This window comes from Drosophila santomea, chromosome X (assembly GCF_016746245.2).
Source record: "Drosophila santomea strain STO CAGO 1482 chromosome X, Prin_Dsan_1.1, whole genome shotgun sequence".
Classification (NCBI taxonomy): domain Eukaryota; kingdom Metazoa; phylum Arthropoda; class Insecta; order Diptera; family Drosophilidae; genus Drosophila; species Drosophila santomea.
The window spans coordinates 17,570,882-17,596,601 of NC_053021.2; the positions used below are offsets into that span (position 1 = coordinate 17,570,882).

The window sequence follows — 25,720 nt, forward strand, 5'->3', positions numbered from 1 at the left end:
GTCGGCGCTTTTTGTGACCACCAGCCGGCGCCAGGCGACCGCAACATGCTGCCAACACGGACACGGTGGCACAACTCACAACTCACCACAGGCATGGCAACATGTTGCCAGCGTGACTTGTTGATATATTCATGTTAGAAATTAGAATATGTGCTCGTCGCAATTCTATGCGATCACACCTTGATCAAGGTTTGAATATATGAATAAGAGCAGAAACTTCCTTTATTACAGGGTACAAATCTGCCATTCGAAATCATCCAATTATGGCGTTGAAGTGACAGTGATGCCAACTAATTGGTTTTGAAAGAGCGTAGCTAAAAGGATTCAATTCAATTTAATTCAATTTATAGTTATTACAGATATAAGAAAGAACATGTAAGTTAAACTTAAGATGAAAAACAAGTGTAGTTCTTTATATCCTATATATATAGATCTCCCCCGTAAAGCTAAATCCATTTATAAGCCTACGAAAGTGCCTGCGAAAAGGACAAATCGCTGCCACCGGATAGCATAGCATACATTTGGGGGCAAACGAGATGATGGAGCCCGTACAATGTTTGGCAATCGGTGGAAGTGACTGGATAACTGGAGTGACTGGAGTGGCTGAAGTGGCTGGTTGAGTAATTAGCATGTCTCCCCGAGGAACTGCAAAATCAGTGAATCCTGCCAGAGCGGAAAAGGCAACGAAAGGCCACATTTGTCAACTTAATTAGCGAACCTCCGGTGATTCCGGGGTGATCCCACCGTTCAGGTGGCATCTTCCAGCTTACACCCTGCGCTCATTATTTAAAGACTTTGTCGCCGTTTGTTTGCCCTGCGACCCGAGTTTATAAATCACTTTGCACCACTTCGCGCCACTGGAGCCAGCCATAAAGTGAAACCCGAGTGGTTTATTTGCCGCTTGCCGCTTGCCACGCCTTTTGGTGCCCTCAACAGGTTGTGTTGCAAGTTGCAAACTTTATTTGGGCTCCAGTTCAGGCGAATAATCGACTTTGGTGGACCAAATTAAGTGCAGACGGATTCTTTGGCTGGCCAAGCGCTCGAAAACTTTCCAACGGATTCACTTTATCTGCCAGAACGATCTGGCCACCACCAAAAAAATTGTGTGCTCTGGCGTTTGCCTAAATTGATTAATTCAATTTAACTCTTTGGGCGAACTTGCCGCGAAAGACAAACTTTGTGGGGCGCATAAATAATGCTGCAACATTAATTAAAGTGCCCAGAAGCGTTGGCCGGATCGAAATGCGAAGTTGGCTTGGATGTTTCAGTTGTTTCGGTTGTTTTTTGTCTGGCGGTCGGTTGGGTCGTTTGGCACGTCAGCAATCCAGCCTACATTTTATTTATGTACTTTGGGCTTTAATTAATTTTAATTGTTGTATTTGCATTCGCAACGGCTCAGTTGTTGTTTTTCAACATTATGGAGTAGTGATTGCCGGCCGTTAATGCAATTCAGGCCACCGAAAATTACAGCTGCCGTCGCTAATGGACAGATATATCTGTATATAGATACAGATATGAATACAGATATAGTATGGGTAATGCCACTGATTCGCACAAGAACCAAACAGAACAGAACCGAACAGAAGCAACATATATACTGTGAATGCATAATGAGCATGTCGGGGAATGCCCCTGAATAATGAATTAATAGTCCATTTCAGCTGCTAGTTCCCGCGTTCCAAAGCCATTTATTACCAAAGACATTTCACCACCACCCACCCACTCAAGGACATCCAGCCTGTCCTCTCACTCCTGTCTTCACTTCCTTTCTGTTAGTCCGAGGACAAACCTATAATAAACGAAAGGTACCCGGAACTTGCCAATTGTAAACTTATTCTATGCTGGCGCACAAAGTTTTGCTCATGAGATCTGCCCGATTGAAGATGCCTCCACAAACGTTTGAAGTTCAGAGGTCACCAAGGAGAAAATGGCAGAAAGAGAGCAGCTTTAATTCAATTCCAGTTCGTTCTAGAGCTATGGCAATTTCAAGGTTGAGCCTTAAACAGCAAAGTCCAAGGAGCGTGTATTTAACTAACGTTTTGGAAAGTGAAAAGTGCTCTTTGCTCTTAGCCGTATTGCAGTAACGTAGTAGGCTCGTGACTATAATTGGACCCCTGCCGCATTAAAGATGACCCAGCAGGTCGGAATATTCCACGCCCAAGGAGCGGCTCCTCATCCGCATGTGAGGGGCATGGGCATGGGATGAGCATCCCGGGATTCAATTGCTGCTGTCCTGTGTTGCGTTCTGTGGCGTTGTGTCCCAGCTGCGGAGGCATGACAGCCCACTTCTGCGTATGCTCAGCATCACAATCAGCATTAGGAGCCGGACACACGGGTCCTGGCAGGCGGCTTAGGGACACGCAATCGGACGGGCAGAGCGAGATAATTATGGCAAATGCTTTGGATTTTCCGCAGCACACAAATGGATATTAAATTTTTGCTGCCGGCTGGGCAAAAGTCGGCCGAAAAGCTGGCCAAAAGCTGGCCTAATCGAGCGCACATCTGGCTTTGGGTTACTTGTTACTGGTTGCTAGAAACGCTTTAAAGGTGGGTGTGTCGTCCTCGAGTGGCACGTTAATGATATGGCATTTTCATTTGGCCCCCTCCGAATAAATATCATTAGGCAGTTAATTTTATATATTTACGCAGCCAAGTAATTAGGGATCTCCAGGGAGTTCCAAGTCAATAGCTTGCAACCAGGTTAGACAACCAGCGACAGACAAAAGACCCGCCTCCTTTGGACCTTTGGTTTATTGACTTGGCCCAAAATCCTTTTTGGCTTTCACTCGAAATTCCTTCTTAACGCCAAAAACTTTTTATTTAACTTGGCTCCCGCTTGCTGCCTGCTGCAATATTTTACGAGCCTTTTGTTGTTCTAAACTCGAATTACGCTGAAATGAGCAATCTCGGGGCTTATTCGCAGCTTCGCCCTCGTCTTTCGCTTCTTTTATTTTATTTTTCATTCTTTTTTTTTATTTTTTGTACTCTGCACTTGCGGGCGATGGCGCTAAATACATAAATCGAGTGAAGCTTTTCCAGCGAAACAAAGGGAACGGCAATCTGCAATCCGCAATCCGCAATCCAAAATCCGCCATCCGAAATCCGCCCGAGGGAAAAACCACTCACTTAGCCAGTTAATTAGCTGAGTTCCTTGGCAATTGATTCGAAGAATAAAACCCACAAAATATGAAACCCCCCCTCCAGTCGAACTTCCCGAAATTCCTATGCAAATACCAGCGGGCAGAAGGCAAAAGGACATTCTGTGGAGGAGTAAGCACCACACCGCACACAACCCAATCAATGAATAGGTTTCTTCTGGTTTTTGTGGGTTCCGGCGTCCGTTTAATAATTCAAAGCATCTGGCAAACAAGCCACTGGCAGCAAAATCGAATGGAATTGCGCATAGATAGATATTAATTGAGCAATCAGGATGCCCCCAAGGATCCAGTGTTTCTGGGTTCCAGGCTTCCAGGTCTCCTGGTTTCCGGCAGTCCAGGTTGCCCAATCGCTTAGCCGGACTGTCAATCAGAGCTCGTGTTTCTCACAGGAAATATAAATTGGCCCAGCACACAGTTCGAAAAACCCCAAAAAAAAAAAAGCAACAAATAATCGAGAGAAAAACACTCACACACACACTTTGCTTTCTAAAAATAAGGACAGCCTGTTGGCAAAATGTATTAATACCTGCGATATGGGCGCCATTTGTAAACTGTTTCCTTTTTCTCAGGATTTATTTTTGGGCAAGCCAAGGTAAATGTTAGTTCAGTGCCCATCTCATTCTCCCATTGTTTTATGGCTCTCTCTCTCTCTGTTTTAGCCATCGCCATTTGCCGTTTGCCGTTTGCTGTTTACTGTTTTGCCAACTTTTTGCGGTGGAATGATTAATATTTGTGCACGCCCCCTCTCCCCACCCCCCCAAAATCAGAAGGGAGCCATTCTAATTCAGATTCCAATTCAACAGCCGGCATCGAATGCTAAGCTCCTCCTCCGCCGAGCTGTGCAGCCAGTGGGCGCCATTTTTCCGGCAGATCTGTCCCTTTTCGAAATGGCAACCAAGCGGATTTAAGCAGAACAAATTGGGGATAGACCATGTCAGCGGTGTGACTAATTTATAACGTCCCTTAAATAATACAATTTAAGTTTAAATAATTCGGCAGAAAACAAATAATAACAAGCATTAGCTTTAGCTAATCCAAAACTGTTTACATAGAAGTATCCCTAGTTCTTAGAGAATGTTCTTGGACTCTAGCCTCGTTTTCCTGGCCAAACGCATCAGCACTGATGCTCCAGCCGGCTGGCCACTTGGCAGGCGTGACACGTCCGGATGTCCTGGGCATCCGGCTAGGATCCACAGCACCACTAACACACACATGGAGCCCACTTTGTTTGCTGTGAGCCCTTTAAATTGACGTTACGCATCCGCCCTGTTAGCCGGCACGCACTGAAATCTTTATGAATGGGCCGCAAGTGGCGGTTGTTGGTATGTTGGAATGCGAATACCGCCTGGTATACCGCCTACTGTGCCCACGCCCACGTCCACGCCCACACACAGTTCATGTGTGATGGCAGTCATTTGCATTTCGCTTTCATATTTTTGGTAAAAAATTAGAATGTGTGCGACATGTGGCTGAAATAAATCAAAGCAGCAACAACAGCGGAGCCACACAGCCAGGAGCCAAATTATGCGATGCTCTGATTTGTGGCCATTAGCTTGAAGCTTGCCGAACGAGAGCGAATGTCATAAATTTCGGGCTCAAAATTAATGAAAAGCAAGCAATTTATGGTGGCAAAGGTCGTGTGGCGAGAACTCTCATGGTTCCCTCAATACAATTCGTTTCGTTTCGTTTCGATTCGATACGGTTGCCTGAAACATGGCTCGTGCTGGGCAGGCAGTCTAGCATTCCAATTCCCCGTCGAAAATAAATATAGTACATACATATATATATCCTATATCTGATGGGTATGGGTGGGCAAGAAGACAAAGGCCCACTCAGGTGTCACCGGAGAAATGACAGCTCATCAAAAGACCGACGACGACGATGAAGAAAACCAGGATGAGAACGTCGCCGCAACCCACGCCAAAGACAAACAAACAACAGCCATTTACGCGTGTCATCGAAGGGTGCTTTGATTCTAATTTTGATTGATGACACTGGTGTGTATACTATACACAGTGCACACAGTATACAGTGTACAGCATACAGTCAGCTTTCATAGAAGTGGGGGGGGGGAGTTGCCAGGAAACGCAGCACCGGTGGCTTAACGCCGGAGCACGCCATCATCACTGCCATTGGGTCACCATTCAGCTATGTGTGACCTTTGGGAGCTGTGCTGGGAAAGCTCCATTGGCGACAGCGCTTGTGATCAGCGTAAGACAACAAGTATGAGCTGGAACGTGCCCAGAGTGGGAACCGGTGTTTCTAAAGTTGTGCAATTGATGTCAAAGCAATCCATTTTGGTTGAATCTCTCTCTATTGCAGGAATGCTAAAAATTGCGAACTGGTGAACCCGATACTTGCTTTGCCTTTGCTAACTGGAGGTTTTTTTGTAGCCTTTGGCAGCATGTTTGTTTCGAGTAATGAATAACTCGAAATCAGTTTTCGAATGACAATCCCACATTCACATCCAACTCTGTCCCGCTCCGAGGAAGAGCTCTGGTTCGCTAATGCGATTAGTTTGAGTGTTGTCAGTGGAATTTTTAAACCGTTTAAGAGACAGCACATCTGTAGCAACACATACACACACTCGAGAACCAGACAGACACACACACAACAAATACTCACATCCTTCCAATCAGCATCCTTGTGCCGCCTTCGGAGTGCATTTCAATTTCCGTCTGTCCTGGCAAAGAGTCCTGGCACAGAGTCCTGGCACAGAGCAGTCGAGAGCCTGCTGCATCATTTCCAAGTCTCTTCCGGCCTTTGTTTGAGATTCGATTCATAACTTTTTCATCTTGGCTAGAAATAAAGCAAAGAAGCGCACAATCGAGAACGCAGAGCTTTGCTGGTATAAACAAGGAGGTGGACTCGCCACTCCACTCCAATCTCCCACTCCACTCCATGCTTATCTCTGTTATCCTTATCATTATCCTGCATACATACACTTTCGAAAGTTCCGTGAAACGAGGCGAGGCGAGGCTGCTCCGCTTCTGTTCCGCAAACAATGGGCAACAACTCGAAACACTCAAGTGCAATATTTGGCAACATAAATTTAATGTCTGTACATAAGGAGCGCAATAAAACTTTGACCAAGTGCCACCTTTTCCGACTTTTCCAGCTTTTTGCCACTTTTCCAGCGTTTTCCGGCTTTTCCGGCCGAGCCTGCAACTCCGGCGGCGGTCTTATCAATGTTTAAACAGAGCTGCACAACAGACCACGCCCCCCCCCCTCCTTCCACACCTTCCACCTAAAAAGCAAACGCAAAACCAAAAACAAGAGCTGTAAAAACCGGAAGAGGCTGCCGAAAGGACTTGCAACATTTTAAGACCAAATTTTATTAGTGCCAAAAGGCCATAAAGGGAATGCAGGTGGTGATGTCGCATACCCCCAACCCAACCAGCATAATGACCTTGTGTGAAATCAGGGCGCGTGTGGCTGTGACGATAAATCCGCTTTTTATTAATTAACATTTGTCTTTGTGCTGCGACCACACACGTTTACCAATTAGTTTACCCTAATTAGTCATCGCCATTCGATTAGCCATCAGTGCACTTTCGCTGCACCCGTGAATAATCTACAACGAGTAGCTCTGCGCCTCCCCAGGACCCAGGACCCTCCACTCCTGGTGCTCCGGCTAGACATTGCATCATCACAGTTCACTGGTGGAGTTCCCATTGGGGCTGGAGACGCCAAAGTCCAAGGGAAGGCGAGCAGCTTAGTTCGGTGCGTATAATTAAGCCTGTAAGCTGCTTATGGGTCTTCCTTGTGTGTCGACGAGCAGCAAGTGCGTAGCAAATGCCGATGAAGTGCATGCCACCAATTCCGCCGATTGGCACGTGTCACCGCACTTGACGGCGGAGTTTCAACTGCCGAAAGTCGCAGCGCGCAAGTTGGAGATTTCTGTGGGCTCCTGCAGCAAAGTTAATTAGTTGTTCACTCCCTGCTAATTGAAGACAGCAGCCAGTTTTCCTTGTCCCCCCTTCCCACTACGATTTTCCATGCAGGAAGTTTTCCCAGCAAGCGCACATGTGTGCCCGTCAAGATAAATGCCAAACGCCAAATGCCAAATGCCAAATGCCAAATGGCGGATGCCGGATGATGGGAAGGTCTTGTGGGCCGGCAATTTGTTAAATTTTAATTAAATTCCTCTTGGAATAATTGCTATTGCTGCGTTAGCAAGAAAGTCCCTGTTGTTTTTCAGAATAAGAAATCAAATGAAAAGCAACGACGCACTTGCCGCCTATTAAATTGTTTAACTTTTCAGTTTGGCGAATTCCCACACACACAACACAAAGCGACGGACATGGATATGGATATGCGGCTATCTGGAGCCATTGGGAGTCCGGAGTCCGGAGTCCGGAGTCCGGAGTCCGGAGTCCGGAGTCCGGAGTCCAGAGTACGGGTCAGAAGTGGCAGACGCGTTCGCCGGGCATTACTCAAATCGCACCCGAATGATGGTATATTTATATTTCTGGGCACGGAGGCAAAAGTGACCGACTCATGGACACGCAACAATTCCATTTGGCATCCAGAGCAGCTCGGTTACGTATGCACTCAGTGGCAGTTCTTTGCCAGCTTCGTGACTCATTAATCTTCTGTACCAACCCCCTCTTCCACCTCTTCCATGTAAATTTTCGATGAAAAACCACGTGACGAATGCCCCTTGAACCGAACGAACTTTCAGTTCGGAAAGTAAAGTTTTTTGCGTGTAGCTGTGCTGCATATGCTGGGTAAAAGTTTAATTGCTCACGGATCCCCGGAGACTAAGACTCCTGGGATTTCTCAGGGTCGCTGTTCCTTAAAGGCCCCGGAATACCCAGTAAACACAATTTCTACTCGACTTGGCCTGCGGTCGCCAACGCCTGCGTCCCCCCCTAGGGGGCGCCACATGGATTGGACTCGGGCAGGCGGCAGACAGTTTGGTGACCCCAAAGGGCCGCCATGGTTCACGAACCCAAGTGCTATGTGTGAGCACCTAATCGCCATGTATTAGAGCCGTGACCGCATTTTTGGGCATCCATATCCATGAACGGACGGATTCGCAATTCCAAAAATTGGGCAAGCGGCAGCATATTAAATATTTAAGCGTCAAGCCGTAAAAATGCCAATTTTCAAATACATAAATGAGCTTTCTGCCTTGGCCAACCATTTTGAAAAGCAAAAGCAAAAAGAACACATGTATGTCTGGCTGGCTGGCGGTTTCGTCCTTGCTCTTGTAGCTTTTTCATCTGCTATCGCTTTGCAATTCAAATTAAGCTCCGAGCAGCAGCTCCACGCTTCTATTCTCTGCGTGGAATCAGACGAGTGTCTGGACCTGGACACATCTCGGGTCTGGCACTTGGCAGTCCAAGGGTGCCCCCAACTGCCCCGAATTCCAAGCCCCAACGAGCACTGCACACTGGGCTGGGATGTTACTTCCTTGGGTTCACAGGAGGGGCAAGCTTATTTAACATAAATAAAGCCTTTGGTTAACCCATAACTTTAGTCGTGATTTCAAAATGATATTTCCTAGAAAGTTTTCAGTTTAGTTGGCTATTAATCTGCACTTAAATAAATATACCTTTTTCTTGACATATCTAGCTGCTTTGATACTCTACATTAAAGTATCTAAGCCATACTTTCATGTTCCATTAAATTAAGCTAAGCTTCTGCTATTGATTAAGTATCTTGCTGCTAGGTTTTGTGAGCTAATAACTCATCAAATGAAATGAAATTCTGTCTTTCCATAAAGTTGGCCAAAATGAAACCTCGGGGTTTCGAGTCGAGTCCAATGTGCCCGGCAAGACGCATCCTCCAAAGGAAACAATTCCGTATCTGCCTGTCATGGCACTTTGCATACACTTAGCATATTCGCATTCACATTCACATTCGCATTCGCCGTCGTATCTTCGATGGCCAAACGGATCACGGTCGCAAATTGATCCTGGCAAAAGGAGGCGTCTCTAGACAGGAGTTCCACGTTCGACAGGCAGCCAATTTAAGTGTAATTGAGCCGCATGCCTGGCCTTAAAGGTTTCCACAGGTCGTGGGTTTAATCAGACCTATGGAAACAATTGTAATGGGTACATAAAGTGCATGCATGCCGAAGGCTGGGAACAGTAGTTGAATGGGGTCGTCTGCTTTCAAGAACTTCAATTAGGCCAGGGAGGTGGAAAACTAAACCAACTAACAATTTCCAGCTGGCTTGTCCAGCAAACTAAACACACACAAAGGCCCCAGCGTAGCGTCAAAAATCGCATCATGTTGTTTGCATTCCAAATTAGAAAAGCCAGCAATTCTGCAACTTTCGCAGTTTTCCGTGATGACATGTGTTGCCCCAGATTAGAAGGGGTTGCCACACGGAGGTAAACGAGACAGCCACGGAGCAGTTTGCAACTTTTGAGCCAAGTACATGGCCATTAAAGTCGTTCAACCATACTGTTTTCCCTGTTGCGAGGATATTCCAATTCCAAGTCACGGTTGGCGAATTGGCCATTAATGACTAAATAGCCTTGTAAGTTTTGCCAGCCAGCAATGTGACTGGCCAGAAGAAAGTTTTGAAAGTTTGACAGCAAACATCGCGACGTGGCTTAACAAATTCAATTTCACGAGCACAACAGGCATAATTAAATGGAACACAGCGGGTGAACTGAAAGTGAACTGAAAGTGGGCCAGGAATCAGGAATCCGCCAGAAAGGCGGACATCTGTCCCGGATTTTGGCCACATTCTAAGCCGCTTAGCCGTCGACTGTCGTCTGGGCGAAATGGCTGGGTTGGGTGGTTAATTGTAAAGAGCATCGAAAAACGTAAAAGTTTTGGCCATTGACAAACGCATTAAGAGCATTCAATGGATAATTACGTACATTCTGGACAAGATGGCGCACATGGAGATGCCTCTATGGAGATGCAGGCACTTCTCGAGTGCAGAATCCTTAGTGGTGGTCGGTGTGGTCTTGCAAGGACTCCATCCGATTAGCCAAAGTCAAGGTGGAAAAAGTGCTAAGCTTAAGTGGACTCTTCTTTTTGTCGGTCTGCAGTTGGAAGAGTTGCAAAGAGTGGCTATTAGTCGGCGAGTTTAAGGGCTGCCAGGGCCAAATGGAGATAGAGATGGAGATGGGTATGCATTTGCATGCAGGTCTCGGCCAAAAAAGCTTCATTTCCCCATTTTTGGCCTGGCCCAAAAGTTCCAAAAGGTCCAAAGGTAAACTCATTTCCGCTGCGAGCGTGCGTGGTTCGCCGCGGATTCGTTGGCCAAAAATCAAAAAGGGTTTGCCAGCGCCATTTTCGCAACGGAGACACGAAGTCTGCCCGTTGCTGTCACTTCTTAACGGCTTCGCCTCTTGACGTTCGCATAAATGGGCAAAATTTTAATTTTCCACTAGATTTGCGTGAATTTTCCCGGCTTGCTTCGGTTGCCAGTTCTGTTTAAGCCCTGATTTTGCGCCATTCTATGCCGCTCCTTTCGCTTCGCTTTGCTTTGATTTTGCCACATTTGTTGTGGCACGAAATAAAAAAAAGTGGGAGAAAGGAGGCAGGAGGCAGGAGGCAGGAGAAAGGAGAAAGGAGGTGGCAAATTTATGACTGCATCTCTTTGAGGTTTCTCGTTTTTTATCTATCTGTTTGCTTTTTGCTCGCTTCATTTGGAAAACTTTTGCTCCTTGCGCGTCTCGATTTTCCTTGTTTCCACCACCCCCCACCGCCTTTTTACTTCCAGCGACATCCTTGTTTTCGTCCTTGTCAGTGTCCTTTCCCCCCGCCGCCTTTTCCTTTCCATCTCGTCTGCCAAGTAATATCTGCTCCGCCTTTGCATCTCGTTTCCCAGGCATATGACGGATATTCGTAGCGTCACCAACGTTTCAGTTTGAGAACGCCGATGAAATTACCAGCCAAGTGCTGCCCATTCGTCCTTTTTGCCGCCTCAAATGATGTGTCCTTGCTGAAAAGGAGACCCCTGCACGAGTATACCCCAAATATCCTAGTTGAATTTACATAATTACGAACCATAAACTGGTTCAATGGCTCAGATAGATTCCTCAGCAGTCCATAAAGAAATGTTAAAGTTAAGTTAAGTGATGCGAATAGCTTGGCAGCTAATATCCTAAATAGTACATACTCCAATAATAAAAAGAAATTAATATCTAATTTGCATGGCATCACTACAATACTTTCACGACAAGGACGATGTCCTGCAGTTAATGCACACGATGATAGCGGTAGATGGGAGGATAAGAACTCAAATAATGGGTTATTCGCTACTTCCAATTGAATTCAGTGAATCAATACGCCATACAAGGCAGCACATTCAATTGAGAATCCTGTTGCTGTTTGAAGTGTAGCAATTGAGAATGGTGACGTGCTCCTCGTCAATTTGATTAATTCGCAGACTTTTGCCAAATGATATGGAAAGTGGCGTGGCCGGAATGGGAAGTGGGTGGCGTTCTTTAACTTGGCCGTGATTTATGGATGAGATAAAAAAGTCGGAATGCTTTGAAAACTTTGCCCTCGCCAACTCGCAACTCAGGCGAAAGTATTTTTAGAGTCGGGCGGCACCAGGATAATGAGCGATGAAGGAAGCTGGGGGACAAAAACAAATTATGGCTGATACCCGTGGCCAGCTTCAAGAGGCATCCATATGCCAAATGGGCTCATTAGATGCTGGGCGAAATCAAATTAAATCCGGGCCCCTGGCAACGAAAGACGAGAACGAGTCAAGGATGAGGATGTGGATGAGGATGAGGATGAGAATGAGGATGCGGACATGGAGTGGATGCTGGACACTGAAGCTACAATAAGAAAACCCGACATCGGAGGCAATTTAAATTGACGGCCGACTGAATGAGCCTTACTATATTTCAAGAAGGAGCAGGAGCAGCAGCAGAAGCAGCAGGAGCAGCAGAAGGAGCAGGAGCAGCAGCAGAAGGAGAAGGACTACTCCCTGTCCAAGGAGCGCAGCTGCTCCTCGACAGCAGTGCGACAGGCCTCCTCCGGTTCGGTGGCCTGTATGCACTTCTGGACGCCGGCAAACTCCCGCTTGAGCACCGCAAACGTGCTGGAGTACAGCATCTTGTCCTTGATCCTGGCCAGCGTCGGGCACCAGAGCATCAGGAATAGCTTCTCCTTCAAGCAGGTGGACGAGGTGCCCTGGCACTGGTGCCGATACGCATAGTCGTAGACGGCAAAGCGGCACTGATTGGCTCCACCACGTTGCAGATCCCGAAGAAAGTCATCATAGTTGGCCTCCCTAACACCCAGCAACTCCACCTTGATCTCTCGCTCCTCCTGGATGACGAAGACCGCGTAGCGATGCTGCTTCAACTTTCGGATCTGCTCGAACACGTGCTTGCACTCGCGGCTCAGATCGATGCCAGATGCCATACTTGATGATGCAGTGCAGCAGCCAGGAGTTGGTCCACAGTTAGTTGGCAGCCAGTGGGATCAATCTCAGCCAGACTTGAAACTTGGAAATTTTTACTGGGATATGCACGAAATCCAGGCGGAAACTTGACAAATGCTTTGGGCAGAGCCAACTGGATGATCGAAATTCACACAGAGAGAAAAGTAAATGAAAATATATATACTGAATATCTAGAGATATCACAACACATGTAAGTGATGCAGGTGTATGTATATTATGATGTATATTATTTGTGCATATTCTTATATTTGTGCTATTTCCAATCTAATAATAAATAAATACGGCTCCACTGTGCAGCTCAACTGGGCCATGATTATTTATGGCTTCAGCACCTTCTGCTCCAGAACCCACACTCTCCTGCAACCCAATCAAATAGAGATAAATTTAGAACTGTTTGTAAGCACTTTTGTCCATGCAAAGGATGCAAAGGATGCGGCAGTGGATCCCAGTGGATGCAACGCGTGTTTGTGCATGCAAATCTGCTAAATGCCGCTTGTGGCCCGAAACAATGTCCGGTTTGTGTGTGGATATGGACATGGACATGGACATGGACATGGGTATGGACATGGGCATGGGCTTGGCGTTACGAAAATCGGATCCTTTGTGGTTAAATTAATGCACCATTTTATTCCGAATGGAAAAGCGCTCCGACGGGATGTACATATGTGCACATCTGTGTTTGGCTGGCAAGTAGTTACGACATGCTGACTGACAGGAGCACAAAGGCGGCAGGATGCAAGGAGGCAAGGATGCGGGGTTGCAAGGATGCGAGGATGGCGGCTGGGCAGGCTCACCCATCATCCAATGAGTATTAATGGTTTAAAGGGCCGCCCACGGGCTCAATGAGTAAGGACATAAATGTCCATTAGTGCGGCAAATAACAAGAGTTGCCAGATTTAGAGCCAGATTTCATTGTACTTTAAATTTCATATGTCATTTGGCATCCATTGTGCGAACTTTAAAGCGAGACAATGGCCCATTTCCCCATCGATTTAGTTGGAAAATGTCACAGAACTCGAGTGCTGCGTTTGCCATGCACTTAATTTCCTAATTAATCTGCGCAATGGGCCGCCCACATAAACATTGAGGTCCTTGAGCTCCTCGTGACTCGTGGCGTGGCACACACGGTCGTGGCATTCCGCCATCAAATGAGTATCCATCCTGAGTGGAAATGTATTTAACTTATCCACTTTGGCCCATAAAAAGCCGGCAAACTTCATTCCCATCTCCTCATTGCTGTCAACCGCTCGGCGCCACTTACAGACACTTGAGAACATCTGGGAATAGATAGATATATCCTACAGTCACTCCTCTAAGGACTCGAAAGGATCCGCCTTCTATGCGTTTTAAATTCAATGCGCTTTCGGCCTGGGCTCATGCATATTTAAGCGCTTTTGCCGTGTAATCAACATGTATGGCTTATACTTTTATGCCATTAAGAGCCCACCATCTCCAGCTCCATCTCCAGCTCCATCTCCATCTCCATCCAGCATCATCTCCTCCTGGAGCGGGAAAATGGTGAGCAAAACACTTTCTCATCGACACAGAAAGTCCCCTTGGGGAGGTTGGGCTGTAAATTAAATATAAAATAACGTAAAATACACTTGAGGCAACCGCAAAGTGTACGGAAAGGGACAACGGGAGGGGGCGGGAAGAACAACAAGTTATGGGCATGGTGGCACACTTTCTATACGCCGTACACCCACTTCCTCCTCCGGAGCTTCAAAAGCCGCCCGGCGGCCATTGTTCAACGGAGATTTCGTTTTTATTACGCGTAAATGAAAGACATTTGTCGTTGAATGTCGACCAACTGCAGGGGGTGGGTGATGGGGGGGGGGAGTGGCAAATGAGCAGGTTCATCCTTCACAGGCCGAGTTCGCCCACCACCCACAGCACCCAGAGAAAAAGGACATGGTATACCAAATAGTGGTACCTTCTCAGAGTCAGAATTCTCAGAAATATATTAAGAACTTCCACTGATTCATTAAGTGTAATATTAGCTGGAAATCTAAGAAAACGATATTCTTTACTTAAACATCAAAACGGGCAATTAATCAATTTCATAATCCAAACAAGATACGCGTACTCACATATAAATTGAATTTTTCAAGTCATTTTAGATGCAAATCTAAGTACATAACTTCAGTACTTACTCCTCTTTCAGATATTTCTCTGTTAGCTATCTGGTTGCTTGTCCTGGATACACAAAGGCGATGACATTGGGGTGCTGGCATTAAACAAGCATTTGGGCAACCTTCTTTATTCTCTGTGTACACTGTGCATAAGTTTCCTGCTAAGCTGTGCGATAAAAATCGCTTTACGGCTGGCAGGCGTCGCTTTTGCCTTCATGATGAGGCAAAGGCAACAGACATTGTTGACCAACACGCGAATGATTAACAAGCAATCGTAGCAATCACGAGGGAACCGAGGTCCTGACGCCTTCGTCCTCGTCCTCGTCCTTGCGCTCTTCCTCCTCCCCGCCAGCCCATCGCACCCATTCCGGAATAGATTTAGATTCAGATTCCGATTGTGATTGCGGATGCGATTGCGATGGCGATGGCGATGGCGATGGCTCGTTCCCGCTCGGAAAACTATTTTAATGGAAAGAGCGTGTTTTGCCGTCTTGGGGGCGTGGCAGGAGGGCAGGGGGCGTGGCTGGGGGGCAGGGTGCCAGGGTGCCAGGGAAATGAAAAGCACATTTTTGATTTAATTATATCGGTGCCATTCATGCGCGTGCGAATTCACCCTCCATATTTAAGACTATTGATTTCAAAAGCTTTTGTATTTCATTTCGCTGCTTGCCGTTTTCTATTTTCCATTTGCTATTTGTTTGTTGATATTTTGTTTTTCTTTTTTGATATTTGCTTGGTGATTGAAATAATGGTAACCCAAGGCTGCGAGCAAAGGGAAAAGTGGAAGAACGAAAGATGCAAGGGTTATGGTTTGCATACGCTTTTGTTCCACAACAATATGCACGTATATATATACATATGTATATTTTGTGCCATTTTCAAACCCAATTAGTTAAGAAAACCCCAACAAAGGGCGGTGGAAACATGTTGCCGCAACATGTTGCTACTTGGGGCGTTAGCAACTGAAGAGTTTTTAATGGCCAGCACAGCCGGATGACTAGGATGTGGCGCTGCACGACAAACTTGTGCCAGCTGCCTGGGAGAGGCGCAAAGTTTGCCTTGAAAGTTAAAGACCACTGCCCATCATCCACCACCCAGTAACCCACCATCCAGTAACCCACTATCCAGTATCCCACTATCCAGTATCGCAATATTCAGTGGCACTTAAGTGGAAAGACAGTAGGCTGCTGCAGTTCCAGATGGTCAGGAGTTGTGCACTTCCATAGTTACTATACTTACTTGTCGACACTTAGCAACTCACCCACTCCCACTCCCGCTATCGCCTCTTCTTCTCGTCCATTAAAGTCAGTTCAGTTGGCGTAAGTTGGAAAACACGCCCCCAGCACTTTTACCTACAGAATAGAAACTGAAAGAAAAGAGGAAGTCCTACCGGTGGTGGTGTGTGCACACAAAGTACAATGGAAGTCACGGGTCACGGATCGCTGAAGACTGCGTTCAGGTCAAAGAGTGAGTGTTTATGCTCGTTTATGTATCAGGCACAGCCATTTAGCCATTTTGTCGAATGGAAAGCCGTTCGGTGACATCAAAGCGCATCTGCAGGGGCTTACAACTCATAAATTACCCGCAAGTGTTGGGGGGCTTTTAAAGTCGAGGAGACGTGAGTACTGGAATCGCATTTTTCCGCCATCTACGCATTGATTTCTTGCCTGTCTTTTGGCCATTATTTTGTGCGGCTGCCTCCGGTTTCCGTTTCCGCTTCCGCTTTCACTTCCACTTCCGCTTGCGCAATGCGTGAAATGCGAAATTGCCAAAGGTTTTCGCGGTTGCAGGCTGAGAATGATGCACGGGAAATGAGAAACGGCAATTAACGATTCACAATTCACAATTCACAATTGCCAGAAAGCAGCTGCTATCGATTTGGGCATAATGCTCCTTCTTCTTGGCGACAAATTGATAAATGAATGGATGGTTGGGCGAAATGACACAGCCGATTGAAGCACAAGAATGCTGGTGGATCAGGAATGAGAAAAATCAAATAAAAAAAACTAAAAATACAGGCAGCACATTTTGATACGATTGAAGCGCAACAGTGCGTATGAGAAATTTCCAAATAGTTGAAGCTGGAGACACGTGCTCAATGGCCACATAAACACACAGAACAAGAGTTTGGAGTATTTGCACCAACTATACTATATAGTCTTTTGCGAAAGTTTTCAAACCAATCACAGTGCGTACCACGTCCCACACCAAAATTGATTCCCAATCCGATTGCGACTGCTTAAAGCTGCATCTGGAGTGTGTTCCGGCTTCGACCAGCAATGCAAATTACTGCCCAACTGGGGCATCCTATAATTGGCATTCCTTCCGATCGATTGCCTCTCTTGGAGTGGCACGCCACCTGGCTGCCACCCGTGCCTCCTGCCCTCCTCCGCAGACTTATTGCCTCGTCCAGTTATGCAACGACTGCTCCTTGGCAAGAGCAAATAGCGTAAAGTGTGCACTGCAAAAAACAACTCGAACTCGAACTCCAACAATCCGCAAACTGCAAACTGCAATCTGTAAACTGCAATCTGCAATCTTGTGCAATTAACAAAGAAATGCCTCGTGGTGCAACAAATACATAGTATGTAATCCCAAAGTGCAAAGCTTTTAGCAACATAGATACGCGAATTCTTCAGCAAATGTTTTATACATAATAAAAGTGATAAGTACTTATTTTATGTAACTATTTAAGGCATTTCTTGACTCAATCTGCAAACTGTTTGTAAGAGTGTCGCTGTACTTCCGTATCCGATTAAGTAAATTGCAGTGCGTTAACGAAAGCGGTGATTAATGCGTATGCCCTGTCAGTGAATACTTTAATCGCCTCGAAATGAGCCATCAACTGCAGCGAATCAACGAGGACTCAACAGATGGCTCTTGATTATCGAGTGCTGCTCAAGTGGATGCAGGCATGTCATCCATTAGTCGAGCTCCTTTGGCGGCATTCCTCCATTTTCCCGTTTTCCCGTTTCTCCATTTCTACATTAATGGATTCCTAGAGTCCTGGAGTCCTGGATTCCTGGATGCCGCCCAACTCATCCCCTGCAGCTAATCAAAATGTAACCGCTCTGAAGCAATTAAAGTCGCAACGTGTGGCACAAGGAGACAGTTGCTGCTCTTCCATTTGTATTCATGAATATCATCCGAATAAGAATACGAATATGTGCCGCCTTCTCCCCCGTTTATTTGGCACATCATCCTCTCCATTCGCCGGCGTTTTTGCTATTGCCAACCGCGATGCCAACTTTTTCTGGTATGCAAATGAATGACACGGCGATGACACGGCAAGTTTAGTGACTGCGGCAAACACTACAACTACGGTAGACCTGGATATACATTTAAATATATATATATATATATATATATGTATATATACTTGTGTATACAGTGGTTATCCTCATCCGCCTCATTCGCATGAAAATCATCTCTGCCTTTGTCATATAACTACGACAGTAGCTCACTTCTGCAGCATTAACATGCCAGGCGCAGAGCAGCAGCCTTTGGCTTACAGAAAGTATTCGAATGGGAAGTACCCTGTTTTTTATTGAGTTAAACGGGCCACAGAAACCGTTTACAATTTAAGTCACTTTTTTAGTTACAACTTTAGTTCTTGTTCATATCTAGATGTTTTAAATTTGGATACGTACAATTTATACCCTATTGCAATTATGAATGGATAGTGCATACATATAGGACTTACCCTGTATATATGAACACTTCTCACCTTAGCTTCACACTTATTTCGTGAATTATGGAACAAAAAGACAGCAAGGCAAGAGGTACTCACAAAGTTAACATGTTTGGTTCCTAGATAGTAGCATTTCCTGTAGTCCATTAAAATAGATATACTAGTATACCCGTGGTGTAAAATGGTCGAGCATTCCCTGGCCATTTTGAGAGGCGAGGCGAGGCGGAAATAATAAAATGCAAAAATATTATTTTTTAATTAAGTCATAATAGCAATGTCGAGGGCTAATCGGGGGCCCAACGACTCCGCCCATTCCGAATGCCATGTGAATGCAAATGACCCGGACGAACGCCAAGGGGAGTAATGCTGTTTCCTGGAAGGATCTGGACGGATACGGGGATGTGGAAGGATACGGAGATGAGGAAGGATACGGGGATGTGGAAGGAAACGGGGATGAGGACGGATACGGACGGAGGCGGGACGTGCTCACAGTTTTCGACAGCGCGAACGCAGTTTGCATATTATCACATCATTTTGCATTTGCTCAAGGACGAAGCTACAGTTGTAGGCGCTGGTGAGGAGGTAAGGGCAAGGACATTGGGCAAATTGCAGAGCCAACGGAGCCAAAGAAAGTGGCTTCTGTCATGGCAACTACATATTACGCCAAGTGGATTCGCCATCTAAACAGTAATTACTTGTATCGCAGATACCCAACATGAATGCCACAAAACTTCTCCTCGGTCTCTGCGGTTCGGTGTCCATTTTGCGGATATTCGTCACTCATTTAATCAATCAATTAATCAAAAGTTAGCGAGCGAAAGCCGGGGAATCGAAACGATTGAAAAGATAAGGCGAGCACTTAAGGGGTTTATTGGGGGAAATTAAATTAAATTTTCACACTAATGAGCACTGGTGTGGGAATTTCAGAATGGGGATGGTGATTGGGGATGAGTCCTATCCTTTTGCCGGATGAATGTGTCTGTGGAGCTAAACAGTATGTGTAATTTCTGGAAGTAATTTCGTTATTTGCTTTGGCAGCCAAAAACTAATTTCGTCGGTGGTTTTTGGATTTGCGGCAAGAGTTCACAACTTGACTGTACGTCATCATCATCCTGAAGTATTCATAAATCATTGAGTTTTGGGCCGTATCTTTCCGCCTCATTTGCCCAGACTCAAGGATTAATCAAACTCGAAAGGAGCCCTCAACAACTTGGCGGGGCAAAGTGGATGTCCTTTGGATTACCAAACAGGTACATGTTGTCAATGCTACAATAGGTCAAATGGACAAGTGGCAAATGTATCTAAAGGAAATGTATCGGTAGTGCTAGTCATTCATAAGTATTTCCATGCCTACTTACTGACCTTTGACTGTTTTGATGGACAGGTGGGCAAGAGTCATTGTCATTGATTTCGGGTTTCTTTGGCTCCAGGTAATTAATATTTATATTTATATGCAAGCTCATTTGATGGATAAGAAAGGAAGCTAACAGTTAGTTCCCTTTTGGAAATGCAAAGTTCTTGATCACGTACTTATCCAACTTGCACTTGTATCTGGCCCCTCTTTTTCCACTATTACTTAACACAATAAAATCAATTTGGTAACTTGGTGCGAGAACTTGGTTAAAATATATCTGGAGTGGGTTCGTTGGGCTGCGAAGGACGCAATCGCGTCGGCAGCTTCAGCAGGCGATCGTGTCCGGGACGCAGTGACCTCTGATCCTTGCGAGCATTCCAATGCAAGTTGTAGAGGTCCTCGTCCTCCGACTGGTCGGCGTTGGCCAGCGCAGCTTGTGCCCTCTTGGAGGTCGTCGGCTGCTCAGCGTCTGCATTCTTCTGGTTCATCTTGGTCTTGGATACGGAATCACCCGGGCGTGCCTGCAATGTGGGCATAGTCTCTGATAGAGCACCCATGGAGCTGGTGGATGGACGCTGGCCCAAGCCGCGATGCCAGTTGATGCTCTGCTTGAGATCTGGAACTTTCAGACGCGGTCTGTCAAACTCCAGTGGCGCTATCTGGGCATCCATGCGCAGCTTGACCATATCCACAATTCTCGGTCCCGAACGATGGCTCTCCCTGCTGGGATCGATTGGCTCCCGTGTGATGGGATTTGTCAGGGATTTCAGATTGAAGTTTGACCAGAGTTTCGCGAACTTCTCGGAGTTGGGTATATATTCTTCCTTCGCGTTCGACTTGGATTCCTGATCATCCGGCTCCTCAGCTCCGTCTTCTGCTTCCAGAAAGGCAAAGCGATCGATGTAGTAAGGCTTCTCGGGCGGTTTACCCTCACCGGTGGTCATCTGGTGCTCGATCATCTGGAGCTTGTACACATTGAGATGATACCGCATGTGGCGTATGCGGCAGCGTATGAATTCGGCACTGAGATGACTGCCCAACTGGCTGGCAATCTTCTCCCAGGAACTGCGCTTCATGTCCGCATCCTTGTACGCCGGCAGCGAGGTCTTCCACAGACACGGCTGCTCCCTGTAGAGATCCACCAGGCGCAAATTGAATTCCTTCTCCTGGCTGGAGGGCAGTGAGGATGCCGCTTGGCGCATGGCCAATAAACGCTTCTGGCGCTCGAGACGCCGTGTTTCCATCATTTTGGAGCTGCTGCTGTCTGTCTAACAATCTGTCTATCCGCATGAACGAAGTGTATCCAAGTGCCTGCTCAGTTCAGTTCCCTCGGGGAAATCGATTGAAAACCTTGAAATATTAGCTTTTAAAGTCCGTCAGCTGTTATTATGGATGCTGACGACTTGGATAGCCAGGTTAGCTTGCGGCTTGCAGAAGGTTTGGCCTGGCCAGGAATGCGGCCCCACTCGATGTCAGCACTCACATGCTTCAGTGCATCCGCATAATTTGTGCTCCGGGCAGGATGGGCGGCTCAAAGGCATCAAAATGTTGCAACCGCATAGTTGCCCCGGCAGTTGGGGATGTGTGTGGCAGGGGCAACCAGCAGAGACGGAAGCAAATGCGTCTCATGAAAGTTGCAACAAAGGACACGGCTTGCACTCACAAGTAAGTGGGTGGTGCTGGGCGTTGGTGGGTTGGGAAATGGGGCATGCCACTTGAGCGATAACCGAGCTCAGAAGGACGCTCGCAAGTGCTGCCAGTTTATCCTTTTCGTTTAGCTTGCCCTGCCTCTCTTCGATAAATTCCCGAAACTCCAAAGTGCTTTGCAAATTGTCGACAGAAATTTATCCTCCGATTTCTGGGAATCTTTGAGAGTCATTTGAAGTCGAGGCATCCTGTCTAGTTATAATTCCTTTTAAAATTCGGCATACATATGCTCAAAATGGAATGTTAGGTTGTAACATATTTGCTCTGGAATAGTTATAGTTCTTACCTGACGGATTAGTGGAGCAGTGGCCATCTCTAGGACGCACACGGGTGGGCCACTTTGTTGATATTAAATCGCAGCTCAGGACAAATCCGTCAACGTAAGGTCGTCCTGCTCCCCCTCCTCCTCCTGTTCCTGCTCCTGCTGCTCCTGCTACTCCTGATTCCATTGACATCTGCAGGATGCGTGTCCGGTGACTACGCCTCGAATGCGAATTCCCTTTTGGGTGGAAGGGCATTTAATTAATTTCGCCACCCAGACGCAGATGAATGGATGCGGCTGATGGGGCCTGTGTCTCTGAAATATCCACGAATTAAACTGCGAGTGCCCAGAGATTGCGACTCGTTCGTCAAATGCAAATGTTACGCACTTTACGCCGAATTTGAATAAACAAAATGTCTGCCAATTAAACGCAAAGGTGCCCGCGGCGGAATTGGAACTTCGCATTTTGCAATTGTGCCGCCTAACGAACGTGAGTAATTAGGGCTGATTGGCGTTGGGAATGGCACGTTTGCATAATTTAACAATGAATATTGGACAAACCATCGCAGTTTCCGGCGGCATGGGGTTAGAAATGGGTAAGGGGAGAGGAAAGTGGAAAAACACGCAGCATTTGATTTGATCGCTTTGTGAAGGACTCCACTAATTGCCCACAGCTGGAAGAAAGTTTGTCGCTCAACGCTGCGGAAAAATACACGTGCAGAAATCAGGGGTGCCTTAGTGTGATGATTTTAAACTCTCTCTATATTTAATTTTGATAAGATACATAACAAAGGTGGGTCTTATTTTCTTTCTATTTAAAACCCCTTTCTTGCTTGGAATACTCAAATGGCTCTATATTCTCTACTGAATATAATTACAAATGGAACTACTTATGTTTTTATTTAATTTTCAAAAAAATTTTGCCAGTGTATGTACCACTGTGTGCTTTAACTTTTCACGATGACAACATTGAAGCGTGTTAAAGTCCTGCATTATGCCAGAATAAGGAGAAGTACCCAGAAGTCCAGTCGAAGGATGACAGGATGTTGTGGGGTTTTGGGGTCAAACTGTGGACAAGAGTGATTAGTGCAGCTTGTGGCCTTGACGGCGTCGAAAAAAGTTAGTCAAGAAGTCCGGGGAACTAATTATTCCATGTTATTAGAGAACTTATAAACCGGATTAGGTGGGCGAAACTGAAAAAGGGAATGCATAAAGCGGGTTGCGGTCGGTCTTTGAATGCATACCCAAGGCCAAAACCCAAACCGAAATCCAAACTGATTAGTCAGTTACATCAGATGTAGTTTTTGCAATTAATTACGATGCCACATTCAATGCGACTTTTGTATTTTGCGGTTTCACTCTTTTAAGCGGATTAAACAGCACTTCCTTTGAAGAGTTTAATTGCCAAAAACATTTAGATTAATGCTCTCGACAATTTCCGATGTGCAAATTCATTTCGAGTGCCAGCATTTGGATGAGCAGCAAATTTCTCAATTTCCGAATTTATTAGAGCCAAAAAACCATTAGCCGGTTAAAAACTGCTGAACATGCCATTTGTTTTGCCATTAAAATGGATGTTAAGAGTAGAATATATTGACTTTAAAAGCTTTCAAGCAGAACTGCAGTTTTTCATATGACAACAGATAAACACACAAGCAATGCATTCATTATTATTATCGAAAACTACATATGCGCTGGCATATAATGTCAGTTATTCAGCTCAATTAAGTAGTGTTTTATAGCAAATTCCATGCAGGGCTTGCCAGTTTTTATGAACTTTTATTTTGTATATTTTCTCGACTTTGCAGCTAGAACTTTGGCCAATAATTCGACCGTCAGGTTGTGCGCATTCTTTGCAAACCCTGGGAATAGACAACCGAAAATTTAATAAAGTCAGCCTCAAGCGGATCCACAGTCCGGTAATTGAGTTTTGATGGTCGAGTGTCAGGCGCCCCGGCCGGCCACATCTGTTGCCAGCATGTAAATAAGGTCCTGCCCGCAAATAGCCACAGAGTGCCCACCACCAGGAGCAGCAGCACCACCACCAGGAGCAGCACCACCACCAGGAGCTTCGCCATAACCACCCAGTTGCCTAACGACTGCCGTTTGTTGCCATGCAATGGGTTTGGGTAGCAATGTTCGAGTCATTGGGTGGGGCGGGGGGCGGGGGGGGAAGGGGCAGGACCTTTTTGGCCGCACGCGTGACCAGCCACGCTTTCCAAATGAAGCCCCAAGTCCTGCAACACTTATTGCGATTCCACACGGGCAAGGGATTGCGCCGCAAAAAAGGGACTGCGATCCTGCGCAGGACCCTCAGGGCAGCACCGCTCTGGCTGCCGATCTCAACGGGGGGGGAGTGAGCTGCAGGTAGGGGGCACACCCACATGGATGGCAAATAGATTTAAAAAAAGTTCAACACTGCGTATACGTAATGTGCACATCACTGAAACTGTGAGCAGTGACAAGTCGAATTTGCCAAAATTTCATCGGGTATCTTGTAGTTTTAGCTTTAAAATGGTAGTAGATACTAAAAGTAACTTTCAGATTTAAAAAAAATAAAATGAACAAGAAAATATATTGTAAGGAGTGCAACACTGCGTATACGTAATGTGACAATAAGTACAGTTGAATTTGCCATAATTTCATAGGGTATCCTGTGGTTTTAGCTATAAAATGGTATTAGATACTAAAATCAATGTACAGATATAACAAAATATGTAGACAAGAACAAATTTTGTAAGAAATGCAACACTCCGTATACGTAATGTGACAATCAGTACAGTCGAATTTGCCAAAATTTCATTGGGTATCTTGAAGTTTTAGCTAAAAGATAGTATTAGATACTATTTAGATAGCAGATTTTTGTATCTTTGAATTGATTTGAACCAGTGAATGTGTTATTCATTTTGCTCCGTGTAGCTGCACCATCCATTCCATGGGGACAGAGGTGGCTTGTGCCGTGTTTATGCACAGCAAATTGTATTTAAACTGGATGCACTGCGCCACATGGGACTTGGCTGCCATCGCGAGCCAGGAATCGGTTGGCCACGAGTCGAGCGATTCATCAAATCCATTGTGCGGTGGACCATGAGCTCTTTCGCTTTCCACTTTCATTAAAAGTCCTCACGGCTGCAGAATACACAACGTGAAAAGATCTACAGGAGGCGTTAGGCATATGCGAATCGAATGCTCATCGCCAGCTACACTCGCCGAAAATCTCAATTAATAAAAAAAAAAATAATCAATTATATAAGTGTATGTATACCAAGGCATATAAAGTGTTTTAAGCTTTTCTATGATTACATTTGCTTACATTCAAATAGGATTGGTCTGCCCGAAAGTGTTGATCCTCGAAACGTGATAATTATTTTGTTCAGTGCGTGCAATGTACATATCCAAATGTTTGAGCTTGCCAATGAGTTTTTCCGTTCGACATTCATTGCAGTTCGGAAATAGCATATATCCTTCCAAAAGCATGTGAGCTGGTTGTAGTAAAAGGAATTCTATTTGCATAGCGACGATCAAAGGATGAGCTTTTACAACTATTTTGCCATAGCTGATGGATTTAAAAGTATTCATTTCCAACATGAATATTTAACATTGCCATATCTTGTTTCCGATTGAATTCGACTTAAAGTCCTCCTTCTTTAGCTGAGCATGCACAGCACCTTAACTATGCTTATGAAAATGCCCGATATATTTCCAAACTGACAGCGACAGGTGTGCACCTATTTTGGGTGTTCAGATGGAGGGGGTAAGGGGGTTATTTGGGGGCTTCAAATTCAATTCCAGACCGGGAAATCAAAAATACTCCCAGCTGACGCCTTAAATGAGATAACAAGTTTGTAATTTTGGCATAATTGCGGCCTCCCCAGGGAGAAACAGCCTGCTGGGCAGGATGAGCCCACTCCATGCCCATTCACATCCCCATTCCCATTCCCATCCACATCCACATCCCCATTTCCATCCGCATTCCACACTCTACTTTGGAGTTGCGGAGCTGCTGTGTATTAATAATATTT

At 45.7% G+C, this 25,720-nt stretch overlaps 2 protein-coding genes across 3 annotated transcripts; both read right to left on the minus strand.

The window, feature by feature from the left end:
* Window positions 1-11,951: 11,951 nt before the first annotated feature.
* On the minus strand, window positions 11,952-12,652 carry LOC120455959 (cofilin/actin-depolymerizing factor homolog). The gene has a single exon (XM_039642501.2). The coding sequence runs from the start codon at window positions 12,510-12,512 to the stop codon at window positions 12,066-12,068; it is 447 nt and encodes a 148-aa protein (XP_039498435.1). The 5' UTR covers window positions 12,513-12,652; the 3' UTR covers window positions 11,952-12,065.
* Window positions 12,653-19,222: 6,570 nt separating this feature from the next.
* On the minus strand, window positions 19,223-21,042 carry LOC120457078. Of its 2 annotated transcripts, none has more exons than XM_039644256.1 (2): window positions 19,738-21,042; window positions 19,223-19,676 (listed from the first exon to the last, which is right to left on the minus strand). In XM_039644256.1, the coding sequence occupies exon 1, from the start codon at window positions 20,974-20,976 to the stop codon at window positions 19,996-19,998; it is 981 nt and encodes a 326-aa protein (XP_039500190.1). In that variant the 5' UTR covers window positions 20,977-21,042; the 3' UTR covers window positions 19,223-19,676; window positions 19,738-19,995. The 2 variants fall into 2 exon arrangements, with proteins under 2 accessions (XP_039500190.1, XP_039500191.1); XM_039644257.1 differs by having other exon boundaries at window positions 19,734-21,042.
* Between the last annotated feature and the right edge of the window lie 4,678 nt (window positions 21,043-25,720).

What these genes read in the sequence shown, in the direction of transcription:
- LOC120455959 (XM_039642501.2), bottom strand. Translation starts at nt 12,512, where the DNA reads ATGGCATCTGGCATCGATCTGAGCCGCGAGTGCAAGCACGTGTTCGAG.
- LOC120457078 (XM_039644256.1), bottom strand. Translation starts at nt 20,976, where the DNA reads ATGATGGAAACACGGCGTCTCGAGCGCCAGAAGCGTTTATTGGCCATG.